Source organism: Schistocerca nitens, chromosome 1 (assembly GCF_023898315.1).
Source record: "Schistocerca nitens isolate TAMUIC-IGC-003100 chromosome 1, iqSchNite1.1, whole genome shotgun sequence".
NCBI lineage: Eukaryota > Metazoa > Arthropoda > Insecta > Orthoptera > Acrididae > Schistocerca > Schistocerca nitens.
Window position 1 is genome coordinate 796,952,053 of NC_064614.1, and position 17,102 is coordinate 796,969,154.

Sequence of the window (17,102 nt, forward strand, 5' to 3'; positions counted from 1 at the left end):
GAGAGTATTCACCACAGTCATCGGTGACCATCATTAGCAACCGTCACCAGTGTCACAGTGTGAAATGGGCCTTAACTGCAGTAATGAGAAATCCAAATTTTTGACTTATCTGAAACTGAGGACAAAAATCTTCTACTAACATTAAAGTGCTGTGATTTTAATGCGATTGTGAAACCTATATCAGTTTTGATGATGTAGTGCATTTTCCTTTTATTTTTTGCACACTTATCCACTATTTGCATATTACAGTTTTGATGGATACTTGTGAATATATAAATATCTCATCAGTTTAATGTATTATCATTTCAGGATGAGCCATTTACTTCTTATATGCCAGAAGCCCTCTTCAGTATATCGAGGTATTTGATGCTTGAGACAAAAGATTTGCGACCCAAAGGAGTATCTCAGTTGTATCCTTTTCACATTGACACTATTTCTGGTATTATAAGTATGAAAGTACCCAGCTGTATGGTGGATAAATTTCACTAGTTTAAAATTCTGTTTCTACTACATCAAAAGTTAATGTAGCATATTCCTGCCTTAGCTTAATCATTTTGACTTAATACAACTGAATTATAAAATGTGTCTGCTCCAAGAAACATGTCATTCAACTGGAAAATGAAAGTACGTTCATGAGGTTAAGACTTTGTATAGTTGATGGCAGTCGTGTATATTGGCTATGTAATGGAAGTGTTGTCTAATGTGGAACAGTAACATATTTGGCGAGCATAAAAATTCTGTGGATAACATCATGAAACTCATATGATTTTAATTCAGTGAACAATTTACAGTGAGTTAACCTTTTCTTTGTTATAGAACATAATATTGTTTGTAAATTTTCCTCTGTTTCCCTGAAGGACTGGACAAATCTTGGGATGGTGCATTCAGTGCAGCAAAAATGCAACAGATACTGTATTTTCAAAGTTGGAGAGCAGAATCTTAAACCAGTTCAGGGTATTAAATACGTCATTTTATTTCATTATTGCAAAAGAAGTGAAATTATGATAGTCATTAAGTCCCTAATGCTTTATAGCAAATGAACAAATGAAGTGCAATTTCTTGATCATTAACAACAATAAGACTGAAAGTTAAGATTAGACCTATAATTCAAAAACTATGTTACTCATGCTGTAAGTATTACAGAAAAAAAATTGGAAAAGATAATTATTTGGGATTCTGACAACACACTAGATCACGTAACAAGCTGTAAAATTATGTCGAATTAGAGTTCTGCTAAGTGTATCAGCATAGAGGGTGATCACATTATTGGGCATCCAAGTAGCATTCACTCTGTATCACAAATAAAACAAAGTGCAAGTAAGTTCAAAAAATTAATTACAACCAGTTTATTGAAGAAAAGCAAATGACCATCAAACTTCACATTTGTTAGTGAGTGCCTGTAGCCTGTTCTGCACAGAACTTGAGGCACTTAAATGCATACAATCAAGTTTCCCATTATGTGTTAAAATCGAGATCTGTGAAATAAGTGCTATTATCAAATTATCTGTTAATATAAAAAGAGAATGTCTTGTACAGTAAATAATTTGTTTAGTATTCAATATGAAACAAATTTACTAGTGAGTTGGATATGATGGAATTTTAAAATGGCACATATTATTGTGTAAGATTAAATATCGTGCCATTGATTTTTACTGTAATAAGCTATATGAAAAGAATGCAAAATGTATTTCAGATATATTTACCTTATAAGAAATGGAGGATGAAAACGACAAACAGAAAGTAAGGACAGAGAAACTGCTCTCTCATAGATAAATGATAGGTGGCTTAACAGTTTAAAATACCATCACATTAGCATTTAAATTTTTGCCCCTCTTATGCAGTGGTTCAATTTCCCTCCCTCCCTCCCTCCCTCTCTCTCTCTCTCTCTCTCTCTCTCTCTCTCTCTCTCTCTCTCTCTCTCTCTCCCCCCCCCCTCCTGCATGTGTGTGTGTGTGTGTGTGTGTGTGTGTGTGTGTGTGTGTTGGTGGGGGGGTTCAATTAGAAAAAGAGCAAATGCTCATTAGCTTATAAAGTTTTCTCAGCTGTTTTGTATGTATCACCTAAAGATAAATGGTTGTCTTCCCCCATTGTTTTCTTTGTGGATTGTATATTATCACAATATTTTTTCATAATTACTTATTAAATAATATTAATTAGGGCTGCTCCTGCCTCAGTTTATGGAATAGCTGCTTTTCATCTCGTATTGGTACCTTAATGTTTACTTGATTACATTACAATTGTGAAAGAAAATAGTTACCTATATTGTAAATACTTTGTCCTGTTTACACAGTACATTACTACTTGTTGTGCAGCTTTACAGCAAACACTGCTACTTGCAGTGAAGTTAAAAGAACTGTTCAGTCCTTGAATCTAGATATTCAGACAATTTGTACACAATTAATTTTCTTTTGAAGGCATTGGGATATCTGGTTTGTAGCTTTATGTTAGATGGAAGCTTGTTAAGTACCTTTGCCCAGAGTACATACAGCAGAGTCCTGCTAATCCGAACCCCGGTAATCCGAATGTTTGGTTAATCTGAGCATGAAAAATGTTCCCAGAATGAAATTTTCACTCTGCAGCGGAGTGTGCGCTGATATGAAACTTCCTGGCAGATTAAAACTATGTGCCCGACCGAGACTCGAACTCGGGACCTTTGCCTTTCGCGGGCAAGTGCTCTACCATCTGAGCTGTGAGGACCGGGCGTGAGTTGTGCTTCGGTAGCTCAGATGGTAGAGCACTTGCCCGTGAAAGGCAAAGGTCCCGAGTTTGAATCTCGGTCGGGCACACAGTTTTAATCTGCCAGGAAGTTTCATATCAGCGCACACTCCGCTGGAGAGTGAAAATCTCATTCTGGAAACTTCCCCCAGGCTGTGGCTAAGCCATATCTCCGCAGTATCCTTTCTTTCAGGAGTGCTAGTTCTGCAAGGTTCGCAGGAGAGCTTCTGTAAAGTTTGGAAGGTAGGAGACGAGATACAGGCAGAAGTAAAGCTGTGAGGACAAGGCGTGAGTCGTGCTTCGGTAGCTCAGATGGTAGAGCACTTGACCGAAAAAGGCAAAGGTCCTGAGTTCGAGTCTTGGTCGGGCACACAGTTTTAATCTGCCAGGAAGTTTCATGAAAAATGTTAGTCTAAGTATGGAAAACTGTGTGGTAAACTGCTGTACGTACACACTATTTTAATTTACACAGAACAGTAAGCATGTATTAGAAAAATTGGCAAGAAAACAGTAGGTTTAAACAATCCATAACATTGAAAGAAAAGCTGCCAAACCTACGAAAATACAGCATACATTTTATTCCTACTTTTTAGATGACAAATACTCAGTCATTGTTTTTTGGCGTAATGAAGACAGTCTGTTATATGACGCATAGTTGCGCCATCGTCTCATAAACATCAAATCAGCGGTGTAGCAGTGGGCTGTTGCTCCAAATAATGTAGCACAAGGCCAAGGTCTTCTGCTGTGTCAATGTGTGGCACCAAGTCTCCTTTGTTGCCTCCAGGCTCAAGTGTTTTTCCCAAAGATATTGCACAGGACTGTTCGAGCTTCACCCGGTTCTTCTCCCAATCACAAATGGTTGCTTTACCAACACCCACTTCCGTTGCCAGTGTAGATTCATTCTCACCATTGTCTATCCGCTTCAAAGCATTCAGTTTTTCATGGAGAGTTAATGTTGTATGTTTCCATTTACTCATGATGAAAATATGTACATCACTACACCTGAAGGAATACAGTACAACTGTTATGCATGCCAACAATCGGTACCTAACATAACCAAGAGCTTTGCGAGCCAACTGGCAGTGCACTGACCCCAGACACTACAAAGGTCTCAACAATCACAACAACAAGAGCAGGGAGTGAGAGTGAGCCATTGTTCCCACACTTGTTCCCATTTGTTACCATGGTGTACCTACTTATCTGCTTGGTATACTTCATTCTAGAAACTTGTCACCGTAATTCCGGCTAATCCGAACAAATCGGTAATGCGAACAAGGTCCGGTTCCAGTTAGTTCGGATTAACAGGACTCTCCTGTAATTCCACGATGAACCATAGACAGGCAAACTTAATTTAAAATTATTTTTGTGTGTTGTGTTGTGATTATGTACATTACAGTATATTTGTAACTGATTTGCGATGTCGGCAACAGAATCCATAATGGAGTAAATACACTACTTGTAGTGTCGGCAGACTTGCCAACACTACGCACACTAATTGAAAGAGGCGGCCAAGATGCACGCGCTAACTCACGAAGAATGGAGTGAGGTCTGAAACAGGAGACTTAATGAATGCTATAAAGAAAAGTACGTAGCTCCTTGAATACTTAACTTTTAATCCATCCTTTGTATACATCGTTCTTGATGAGACATCTGGAGATTGTGGCGATACAAGTGAGACTCTTTAAATACATGCAATGTTACAAATGGCGCCTTGCTAGGTCGTAGCCATTAACTTAGCTGAAGGCTATTCTAACTGTCTCTCGGCAAATGAGAGAAAGGCTTCGTCAGTGTAGTCGCTAGCAAAGTCGTCGTACAACTGGGGCGAGTGCTAGTCGTCTCTCGAGACCTGCCTTGTGGTGGCGCTCGGTCTGCGATCCTGACAGTGGCGACACGTGGGTCCGATATGTACTAATGGACCGCGGCCGATTTAAGCTACCACCTAGCAAGTGTGGTGTCTGGCGGTGACACCACATTCCTCCCCCGCAAATTGGCGAACGGTCGTGTGATAAGGCTTCCGCCCGCCGTGGGGAGGACCCCATGCTGACGTATGCGATGAGGTGGGGAGCCTAACAACAGGCGAGGCTGTGCCACCCGCACCCGGCCATTCGGTCCGAGGGGAGCTAGGAAACGCCTGAAAACCTAGTCCAGGGTGCACGTCAACATGCGGTGTATGCGCCCGTAATGAGACAGGAGGGGCCGAAGGGTCGACCTCCATTGCGTCGGGGGATCCAACGCGCGACGACGACATCTGGTCCGGAGCGGGCAAGAGTTCCATGGCAGAGGACAGCTGGTCACCGGAAGCGACCGGCGGCGCGTGACCCAGGGAGGCGCTCGGCGGCTGCAGCGAAGCGTCCACTGCGGGCAGCGCCGGCGGGAGAACAGGCGGTGGCGGCGGCGGCGGCGGCGGCGGCAGCAGCGCGTCGCCATGGGGCAAAACGGAAGGCATCGTCGGTAACACCTGGGGATGAGGCGAGCCAGTAGATGGGTCCGCAGGGCGCTGACTGGACGGCACCGTCGCTGAAAGCAGACGGGGAGCGGCAGAACCCGTGCGACGACAGAGGCGCAGCTGATTGAGATGCCGACGCACCTCACCAGAGGCCCCCAAAACCAAATACATCGCGCGGCCGAGGCAGCGAAGAATGCGCCCTGCGAGCCAACGCCGTGAACCTCGATAGTTGCGATAGAAAACAACGGCGCCAGGAGCAAAAGCAGGAGTCTGCCGCTGCACAGGAACCTGATGCGGCGGATGCAGCAAAGACATCAAGGTTCGATGAGGACGACCGTGGATCAACTCAGCTGGCGAGCGACCATCGCGGGGCTGAGAGCGATATGAGGACAAAAAGAGCAATAACGCGTCCTCCCGAGAATGCGACTCTTTCAACTTCAACATCTGTGATTTGAAAGTCCGACCAGTCGTTCAGTGGCACCGTTTGACTGAGGCGAAAACGGCGCGGATGTCAGATGTTGAATACCATTGGCCTTGCAGAATGACTGAAATTCTGCGGACATGAATTGTGGGCCATTGTCAGAAACAATAGTCTGCGGAAGACCTTCAATGCAAAAGATAGCAGACAACGCTTGGATGGTGGCAGAAGACGTCGTGGAAGACATCCGGACAACAAAAGGAAAATTACTGAAAGAATCGACCACTACCAACCATCGAGCATTCCAGAATGGACCAGCAAAATCTATGTGCAAGCGTTGCCAAGGGGAAGTGGCTTGCGGCCAGGCAAAGAATTTCCGCGGCGGTGCGGATTGTTGTTCGGCACACGCCATGCAAGAAGAGCACATATTCGTAATCGCAGCATCGATTCCGAACCAAGTACAGTGCTGACGAGCAAGTAGTTGTGTTCGCACTAGACCCCAATGTCCTTGGTGAAGAAGCCGTAAGACAGAGGACTGTAACGAACGTGGGACCCTGACTCAGGACTGATCATTATCAGAACGCAACAACAAAACACGAAGTCGTACAAAAAGTCTCTCCTTGTGAGCAAAAAATCGGCGAACCAACGGATCCTCGATCCGTGACTTGGGTAGCAACAAAACGCAAAACAGTAGCAAGGACAGGGTCAGCAGCTGTGGCTGTAGCGACACAACGAAAATCAATCGGAAATGATTCGACCAAGTCATCGGTTTCCGAATCAATGAACATGCAAGCAAGTTCGGAAGAATCGAATGCTCGATCCTCAGCAACAGGCAAATGGGACAACGCATCGGCGTTTCCGTGCTTAGCAGTGGACCGATACAAGATATCATGGAACTTAGTAACACCAAATACGAGAGCCAAAGCTTCTTTCTCGATCTGTGAATAATTTCTTTGCGCAGACGAGAGCAATTTGGACGCAAAGGCGATAGGGCGATCATGCGATCCATCTTTGTGCGCAAGCACAGCACCGATCCCGAAATCCGATGCATCTACCATCAACAAAAGGGGTTTCTGGGGATCGAATGGCGTAAGGTAAGTATTTGAAAGCAACGCCGATTTCAACTGGCGAAAGGCGCGTTCACATTCTGTCGTCCAGACGAACGGAACACCTTTACGGCGTAAGCGATGAAGCGGAGCTGAAATGGAAGAGGCATTGCGCAGAAAGCGATGATAATAGTTTATTTTACCCAACACACTCTGCAGCTGCTTCAAATTCTGCAGCGAAGGTAAGTCCAGTATGGCACGGAGGTGCTCTGGACTGGGGTGTATGCCTTGGGCATTGATGACGTGTCCCAAAGAGGGTAAGTCACGAGCAAAAAACACACATTTGTCCTTCCGCAAGCGAAGACCATTTTGTCGCAAGACCTGAAATAATGTTCGTAGATTTTCTAAATGTTCGGCTGCTGTCCTTCCGGAGATCACAATATCGTCCAGATAGTTCGCAGCAGTAGGGACCGACGCACAAACAGTTTGTAAATATTGCTGAAACAATGCAGGGGCGGATGCACACCCGAATGGCAGTCTTTTGAAGTGATACAACCCAAGATGCGTGTTAACCACCAAGACGTGCTGGGATTCTTCGTCCACTGGTATCTGCAAGTACGCATCCGCTAGGTCCAACTTCGAAAAGTATTGACCCGGGCACAGTTTATCAAAAAGATCTTCCGGGCGGGGTAAAGGAAAAGTTGCAATCACTAGTTGTGGATTCACTGTTGCCTTGAAGTCCACACAAAGTCTCAGTTGTCCGGAAGGTTTTGGCAAAATTACTAAGGGTGATGCCCAGAGAGAAGCTTGCACACGTTCAATGACACCTTGTGATTCTAAGTCATTTAATGTTCTTGCGACCTCATCACGCAATGCGTGGGGAACATTGCGCGCTCTGAAAAATTTTGGTTGCGTGTTGACTTTCAGTTCCAAATGTGCTTCATAGTTCTTAGCGCAACCAAGGCCCGGTGCAAAAACGTCTGCAAATTCGTCACACAGACGAGAAACACTGTCTGAAGGCACAGTCTCGTTCACTGAGAGGACCTGATTTACGATAGACATGTTAAACAACTGAAATAAATCTAAACCAAACAAGTTCACTGCAGAAGAAGAACGAAGGACGTAAAATGACACAAGTTTTGTTTGTCCCTTGTACGTTGCAAGAAGAGTGCACTGTCCTAATACAGGGATCTGAATAACTAGTGAGCTGAACATTTGCGGCATGCAACGGCGGTTTGCCCAGTTGTTTGTACGTGTCGTGATTGATCAATGAAACCGCAGCTCCGGTATCGAGCTGGAATGGTATCACTTTGCCTTCAAAGTCCAAGTCGACAAAAAGTTTACTGTCCTGCTGACAACAAGAGCGACTTGCACGTGCAATTTGAACTGATACAGGTACAGAAGCACTTGCGACTTTACGGGATTTCCGGCGACGTCGACGCACACTTTTTGTGGGACGAACATAGTCACTGTTTGTGATAGTGGCACTGGACGGGGTGGAATTAACTACATGAATGTCCATGGGCGAAGGTTCACGAGCCTGATTGTCCTTGGTTCGATTCCGGCGTGAAGCAAAGGGCCTGGAATGGTTGTGATTGTCTGATCTGAGCTTTTTCTGGCAAACACTTTGAACATGTCCTTTCTTATGACAGTAAAAGCAAATAGCTTGGCGTGACGGGCAATTGTCACGCGAATGTCGAGTTGCACACCGCGGGCATGATTTCACTGCATTTGCTCGCTTACGCAGCACACGTGGAGAGCTAGGCGGCGGCTGCGCGGGCGAGCGCGAGGGCTGTTTAGCGTTCCGTGCAGCGGGCCCGGCGGGCCGGTTAATGTGACACACGGCTGGCGAAGTTTCAAACGATTCTTGCGCAAAGTCAAGTGTGTCTTGCCTATCCAGTATGTCTATCACTTGTTGAAGGGAGGGATTAACTAGTTTCAAAATCTGTTCCCGTATGCGAACATCAGAAACGTTCTGTGCTAGTGCATCACGCACCATTGTATCTGAATAAGGGAGCCCACATTCACACTCAAAAGCACAATCCCTTGTAAGGCCTTTCAATGTTGCAACCCACTCCCTATTAGTCTGACCGGCCGTACGTTTCGTACGAAAGAACGTATACCTTTTTGCAACGACATTGACTGTTGCCTTGAAATAGGCATCTAACGCTGACAAAATTTCTTCGTAGGACAGAGTTGCTACGTCACGTCGGGGAAACAATTTCACTATCACATGGTACGTTTGCACCCCGACACACGAAAGCAAAAACGGCTGCCGCTCATTACCTTGAATTCTGTAGGCAGCGAGATGAAATCCAAATTGGCGTGACCACTCCGTCCATGATTCAGTGGCTGCATCAAAGCCACGAAACGGGGGTGCAACTGCATGTTGTGGCTGCGGTAGCGGTGAAGCGGCGGCGGCCGCATCGGTTTGCAGTGCACGTTGACCCTGGACGAGCTGTCCAAGGGCATCCAATAATGCCTGCGTCTGCTGATTCTGCAAGCGATAAAATTCGGACAGTACATCTGGCGAAGTCATGACACAAGGAAATGTAAGCAATTAGAAAGAACAAGATCCTGATTGATCCGCATCGCCAAAATCGTAGTGTTGGCACGTCTGCCGACACTACACTACTGGCCATTAAAATTGCTACACCACGAAGATGATGTGCTACAGACGTGAAATTTAACCGACAGGAAGAAGATGCTGTGATATGCAAATGATTAGCTTTTCAGAGCATTCACACAAGGTTGGCGCCGGTGGCGACACCTACAACGTGCTGACATGAGGAAAGTTTCCAACCGATTTCTCATACACAAACAGCAGTTGACCAGTGTTGCCTGGTGAAACGTTGTTGTGATGCCTCATGTAAGGAGGAGAAATGCGTACCATCATGTTTCCGACTGTGATAAAGGTCGGATTGTTGCCTATCATGATTGCGGTTTATCGTATCGTGACATTGCTGCTCACTTTGGTCTAGATCCAATGACTGTTAGCAGAATATGGAATCAGTGGGTTCAGGAGGGTAATACGGAACGCCGTGCTGGATCCCAACGGTCTCGTATCACTAGCAATTGAGATGACAGGCATCTTATACGCATGGCTGTAATGGATCACGCAGCCATGTCTTGATCCCTGAGTCAACAGATGGGGACATTTGCAAGACAACATCTATCTGCACGAACAGTTCAGTGACGTTTGCAGCAGCATGGACTGTCAGCTGCATCACAGACAGAAGCGCCTGCGATAGTGTACTCAACGACGAACCTGGGTGTGCACGAATGGCAAAACGTCATTTTTTCGGATGAATCCAGGTTCTGTTTACAGCATCATGATGGTCGCATCCGTGTTTGGCGACATAGCAGTGAATGCACATTGGAAGCGAGTATTCATCATCACCATACTGGCGTATTAATTGGTGTGATGGTATGGGGTGCCATTGGTTACACATCTCGGTCACCTCTTGTTCGCATTGACGGCACTTTGAACATTTCAGATGTGTTACGACCCGTGGCTCTACCCTTCATTCGATCCCTGCAAAACCCTACATTTCAGCAGGAAAATGCACGACCGCATGTTGCAGGTCCTGTAAGAGCCTTTCTGGATACAGAAAATGTTCGACTGCTGCCATGGCCAGCACATTCTCCAGATCTCTCACCAATTGAAAACGTCTGGTCAATGATGGCCGAGCAACTGGCTCGTCACAATACGCCAGTCACTACTCTTGATGAACTCTGGTATCGTGTTGAAGCTGCATGGGCGCAACTGTACCTGTACATGCCACCCAAGCCCTGCTTGACTCAGTGCCCAGGCGTATCAAGGCCGTTATTACGGCCAGAGGTGGTTGTTCTGGGTACTGATTTCTCAGGATCTATGCACCCAAATTGTGTGAAAATGTAATCACATGTCAGTTCTAGTATAATATATTTGTCCAATGAATACCCATTTATCTTCTGCATTTCTTCTTGGTGTGGCAATTTTAATGGCCAGTAGTGTATATTGAGAAGTGAGTATAATTATTCCAAGATACTTAAAAAGGCTCTTGTAAACTTTGCAGTTATCTATTGTACACAACATTCGTACTGTTCTCTCCTTGTGAATGAATACTTTATTTACTTCAGGTGCACTGCCCCACAAGATAACTCCATAAGACAACAGGAGTGAAAATCTATGAAATAAACCTTATCATTTATATTGCTTTCACTATAAGCACTTGTGTTTCACTAACCAGTGAACAAGTGACAAGTTAAGTGTGGCTTCTCCCCACCGAAACCTTTTCGTAGGTCATCACAGTGTGAAATACTTGTAGATGCAAAACATGCTAAACTGAGCTTCCTGATTAGTGTTTGTTTGTGTTGGTCCCTTTTAACTTGTTATGCTGTTGAATTCGTAGGAATTTTACATGCAGTGTTTAATTTAGTCTCTGAACATTAATACTTACATTTGGTAATAGCAGGTCATTTTTTTCTATTTTAGAAATTGTATAATGCAAGTCCTTTTGAGATTAAAGCTTTATCTTTTTGCCATGAGTCAGTTGAATGCATGACATCATGGCATAAAACCAGAGAGAACAAGGACCTGTCTGTCTTTCATGCATGTTATAAATCACTGCACATCACCTTACGAGGGATTGCTAGAGGAAAGTCAATATTTTCATCATTCTTTGAAGAAAGAATACACTCTTCCCCACTATAAATGATTGGCCATTGGTCACCTGAGAAACAATATATGAAGTTACTTTAAGGGGAACAATATATGAAGTTACTTTAAGGTGGTGCACGATCTGAGTCTCCAAAGTTTTCCTAATTCTGTAGGTGCTGTTAATATATGCTAAGAATCCTTGATTGTATGTATGTACATATGTGATCTAACTCAGTGTCAAATGATACTTAAGACCTGTTAAGTGTATATTATGGTCTGAAGATTTTTAATTTTGCTTGTATTTAATGTGTTATGACAATTATTAATAGCTTAAAACAAGCACTGTTATTTTTGTCTTTAGTTCAAACACTGGTTTGAAGTAGCTCTCCAGTCTAGTCTAACCTATGATAGACTCTTCATCTTCGCATGACTATTGAAGCTTACATCCATTTGAATCTGCTTTCTGTAGGCAAGTGATTGTTTCCTTCTACAGTCTTTACCCCCTGCACTTCCTTCTCTTACCAGTTTGATTCCATACCTCTTCATTAGTTATCCAATCTATTCATCCAGTCTTTTATATTATTCTATGGTACCACATTTGAAAAGATGCTATTTTCTTGTCTTGAACTGTTAATGATCCATTTTTCTCTTCTATACAAGGCTACTCTCCAGATGAATACTGTCAGAAAAGACTCCTTAAAACTTAAATTTGTATTCAGCGTTAGCACGTTACTCTTTTTCAGAAATGCTTTTCTTGCTGTTGACAGTCAGCATTTTATATCCTCTCTATTTCACTCATCATCAGTTATTTTCGTGCTTAGATAGCAAAACACATATATGCTACTCTTAGTGTCTCATTTCCTAATGTAGTTTACTCAACATAACTTGATTTAAGTTGGCCACTTTCTGTTACCCTTGTTTTATTTTTGTTGATGTCATTTTAAAATCTATTTTCCAAGACACTATCTATTGTATTCAACTGCCTTTCCAATTCCCTTGCCATCTCTAAAAGAACTACAATGTCATCAACAAACTGTAATAAGTTAATTTCATCTCCCTGCACTTTAATTGCTTTCCAGTTTTTTCCTTGGTATCTTTCACAACTTGCTCAGGGCACAGATTGAATAACGGAGGATAACCTACACTCCTGTCTCAAACTCTCTTTACTAATGCTTACGTTTCATGTCTGGTTACTCTGCAAGTTGTAAATAATCTTTCACTTCCTGTACTTTGTCCCTGCTACCTTCATAATTTCAAAGAGTGTATTCCAGTTAACATTTTCAGAAGCTTTTTCTATAATCTATAAATGCTGTAAATACGGATGTGGAATAATTGTGTTATGGCTGGCTCTCCCAAAGATCTCAATAATTCTGAGGAAGTTTCAGCTACCCCAGAAGTCTTTTATTGACTTAGTAGCCTCTTTCATATTCTTCTTGCGGTATCATGTCTCCCATCTCTGTTTGTTTTTCTTTCATAGTCATTGTATATGTTCTTTCCATCTTTCAGCCTTCCTTCTTTGTTTTATGCTGGCTTGCCATCTGAGCTCTTAATATTGATACAGGGGCTTCTCTCTCTCTCTCTCTCTCTCTCTCTCTCTCTCTCTCTCTTTTCAAATATCTGTTTAATTTTCTTGTAGGTGGCACCTATCTTTTTCATAGACATTCATAGATCTACAACTTCACATTTCATCACTGACCATATGTGCTTTGCCTTTTTATACTCCCTGTCAGTCTAATTTTTTAGACTTATGTATTCTCTTTTGCCCACATGTTCCCTTTGCCCACCTGTTTGTCTCCCTCTGTCATTTAAATTCATTATCTCAACGACAGGTTGCTACTCAACCACATAGAAGGAGTGTTGAGTCACACATGTACAGTGAAAAAGGCTGCTAAAGTATTTAAGCTTTTGGACAAAATCCTCCTACTGAAATAGAAACTGCACAACACACGTCTCTGGACATTGGAGTGTTGTTATTCCATCCTAGACTTTCCATTGTTTAAATTCATTGTCTTTTTTTCCCAGATACAGTGCAAGTAACATAGACCGCATTGCTTAGCGATTTGCTGTAAGTTGGACACAATGGTAGTGCACTCTTCTAACATAGTAAAAGCATACTTATTTTTGTTGTTAATATAATAGTTTCCTTAACAATAGAACAGTGCTATATTGTACACACTTGAAAAGCAAGCCCAGCAGCTCGAGGCATACAAGTTAGCACGGCAAGTACTGGAAAAAATCCAACAGCTTCGAATACCACATAGATTCCAGGTAATAGCTTGTAGCTAACACTGAAAAATTACTATCATATTCCTGTAGAAGAATTGGAAATAATTAATTTTTATTTTGTGTTTCAAAGTTCTGTATCTGTTGACACATGGGAGCCTGGAGAAGCCTTTAGTAACTCAGGGAGACATCCATAGTTAATTTAAAATTCATCAAAACTGCCCGATATTACTATAATCATTTTGGCTCTTGTTGCTGTTCTTCTTCTTCAGGTTTTATCCCACCTGTCATAGGTCCTTCTGGTATTTCCCTGTTAGGAAGTTTTTTAGCTTACCTAATATGTGAAATAATTGCAGATTGGCATTGCACTTAGTAATGATGTACCTCCTAATTTCAAAATTAATAATTTTACTATACAATAAAAGTTGAATCTTTATATTCCATTGGCATTACGTTCAAATTGTGTTTCCATAATTTTATTAAAAGAATACTTTGGTTGACAGAACAAAAATATTACAAGGCTGACCAGTAATTGTCTTCAGGAGAAAGAACTACCAATATATACTTCTAAATGTCGGGGGGAAAGCATTTAGATTTCAGAGCTACTAATTCTGTCCGAAGGGAAGAAAGAGTGCTAGATTTCGGAAGATTGGGAAGGAGGTGCAGGTGACCTGCTGTGTCACATAAACTTTAATCACATCTTATCGCACTGTTTATGCAGAAGTAATATCTTGTTTCATCCCCCTAGAACTCCTTGAAGTGTAATGCAAGTCTGACTTTGAATTGCCTGTGTAAATGTAAATATAATTTACAATGTTCAAATCATGTGTTTTGTTCATCAGGAGACATATCAAATTAAAAAAGAATCTTAAGTGCCTTGTTGTAGAAAACATTTAATAGATGAAAAAACTACAAAAGAATGAAGTGATTAGCATCAGTTTATAGTTTTTAAGTTGTTATACAGCAGCAAATTAAAAATACAACAGAATGAAATGACGTCATTTCGTTTTTTAACACTGAAGAGTTTTAAAAACATGTTGTGAGATTATTGCAGTACAACTACTGCAATATCATAGTTAAATGCACAGATAAATGTTGGTGTTGTTCTTCTTCTTTATCTTTTTCTTTTTCCTCTCTCCTTAAGCTCCCATGTGGGATAGTAGCACTTATCAACTAAAAGGTTGTACAACCATTGTGTCAGTGCTGAGCTCCAAGTTAAATATAGTTTCACGTCATAACCGCAATCACAAGTCCAAATCCAAATATTGTGTCATTAGTGAAGTACAACACATGTTTATTGTGGACACCAACATACGGGTAAAACAGTACTGCTCCCCCCTCCCCAGATGGAGAGTGCTGCTGTTTATACAAACATAGATATTCCAGAATAGGCAAACATGTGAAATTTCAAGAACCTTCCACAAATGATGAATACTAAAACAAATATTTTTGGTGATTGGGTTTGAATTGGTGATCTGCTGCATGGGAGACAGCGATGCTAAACACTACTCCATCTACATGCAGCATAGCTCACAGCATTGCTCCCTCTTCTGCTGAAACAGTGACCTGTTGTTTCAGAAATTCTCATTGTCACCAACTACAGCATCCTGGCTCTAGATCTTGTCAGTGGTCCTTCGTACAGCAGCACTAGAGTATCCTTTCAGTCATATTGTCACATCTCTTCACTATGATGAGCATTGAAGCTAGCCCCTCTTGTCAAAACTTTGTGTTCATGAAGTGGGCCTTCAGTTTCCTTGAATGAGAAGGCTGGTTTTCATATGGAAGAATGGACAACATCCCTGCTCTTTTGTCTTCTTGATGAAGGTCACAATCCTCAGTGTTGTATATGACAGCTGGCAAGAGACAAAGGATACAGTATAACCCCAAGTGGCACTTTAGTAACATTTCTCATTCTCTGACTTTCAACAAAGGTGTAAAAATCCGTGCCAAATGTTCCAGGCTGTTTTTCACTGGCTAGTGCGTGGCATTACAACACTTGCTGTCATTTCCCTGGGCATCCAGGGACCATATGCAAGCCAGTTGTATTGCTTCTTTAGTCCCATTAATGAGGTGTTTCATTGTCATCCTGAATATTATGTGGTTGTAAGAGAAACAGTGTATCCATTATTTCAGCCTCACAATTGTGGAACAGAAAGAACAGTGTGAATCCTGTAGTGTCTTGCTTCTCTGTGTTAAATGTGACTGGCAGACATTATTGTATACCTGTCCCAGTCTTTCCATTCGACGTCTGTGTATATCGAGAGCATATCTGGCAACATCTTAATAAAGTGTTCTGTGAGGCCATTGTTCTGTGGGTGGTAGGCAGTTGTCACCCTGTGGATCTTGTTGCAACATGAAATAACCTCTGATACTAGTCTCAACTGGGAAACATTTTCACAATCCAAGATGCTCCATGCCTCAGAATGATGATTTTACAAGAAACCTTGCAATTTCTGGAGCTTTGGTAGCTGGCACGCCTTTGATGACTGTGGAGTGACTATTATCCATCAGTCATTTGTTGATTTCTGTAACCTTCCTAAGAGGTCAACTCCGATCTGGTGGAATGGTGCTGTTGCAGATGGAATTAATATCATATGCCCCAAGGTAATTCTGGCACGTGCTTCTGTTGCTGGTAGTCTTGGCAGTGTCTAATGGATCAATACAGAGATGATTAGTGATATTTGTTTGTGATTCTGTCTAGAATTTTCATGAATCCCTAGTGACCAGATGTTGTAGCGTCGGGGAAATACTGTAGGATAGCTGGCTGTAGATGATCTGGAATGATGAGCAACCATTTCTATTCCATTGGATCATAACCCCTCTTACACAGTGTTCCACTTATTGAATGGAATACTCCTTTCATCAGTTCCTCTTTCCTCAAGGATTTTATTGTTTTCAGCACTGCCTGGTCAGCAGCAGTGTCATTTAATGCAGTGACAACTGAGATTTCACCCACATTGCTGTGTTTTACCAAAGAATTGCTTGAAAGGCAGTTGTTATCCTTGTGTTTACATCTGCTTTTGTATATCACTATGATGTTGCACTCTGTGCCCATCTCGTTCATCAATCCTATGGATCCTTCAGACTAGGTAGGCAGCATAGAGATTGGTAGTCCATCACAGGTGTGAATGATTTGCCTAATAAATATAGTTGGAACTTGTTGACGGCCCAGACAACTGAAAGGCAGTCTTTCTCAGTTGTAGAGTAGTTCATATTAGACTTGAAGAGTACTCTGGAAGCATAAGCTGTCACCTTTTCAGCACCTTCCTAAATTTGCATTACAGCAGCACTTATCCAATAAGTGCTAGTGTTGATGTGAAGTTCTGTTTTGGCATTCTCATCATACAAAGCTAGAACTCCTTAAGGAGAAGGGAAGCTCTTTCTTGCACCTCATTCTATGAAAACTTGACATTTTCCCACAGTAGTTCTTGCAAGCAACATGTCTTGGTACACAAGTCCTGTATGAATCATCAGCAATACAAGCACATTTGAGAAAAGTTCTCACTGTGTACCAAGGAGTTGGAAAATTTGTGACTGTTCTTATTTTCTCTGGTTCTGGATGGACTCCATCGCCATTAATTAAGTGCCCCACGGTTTTTATTTCTTGGCTAA

At 42.3% G+C, this 17,102-nt stretch overlaps 1 protein-coding gene across 4 annotated transcripts in view; it reads left to right on the forward strand.

The window, feature by feature from the left end:
* The window catches only part of LOC126262378 (intraflagellar transport protein 122 homolog), a 241,108-nt gene that overhangs the window by 156,692 nt on the left and 67,314 nt on the right, over window positions 1–17,102 (forward strand). For all 4 annotated transcript variants that reach the window (XM_049959003.1, XM_049958996.1, XM_049958986.1 and 1 more), the window contains exons 19-20: window positions 310–410; window positions 13,427–13,535. In XM_049959003.1, the coding sequence (XP_049814960.1) occupies window positions 310–410; window positions 13,427–13,535 (210 nt within the window). The remainder of the gene's footprint in view (window positions 1–309; window positions 411–13,426; window positions 13,536–17,102) is intronic.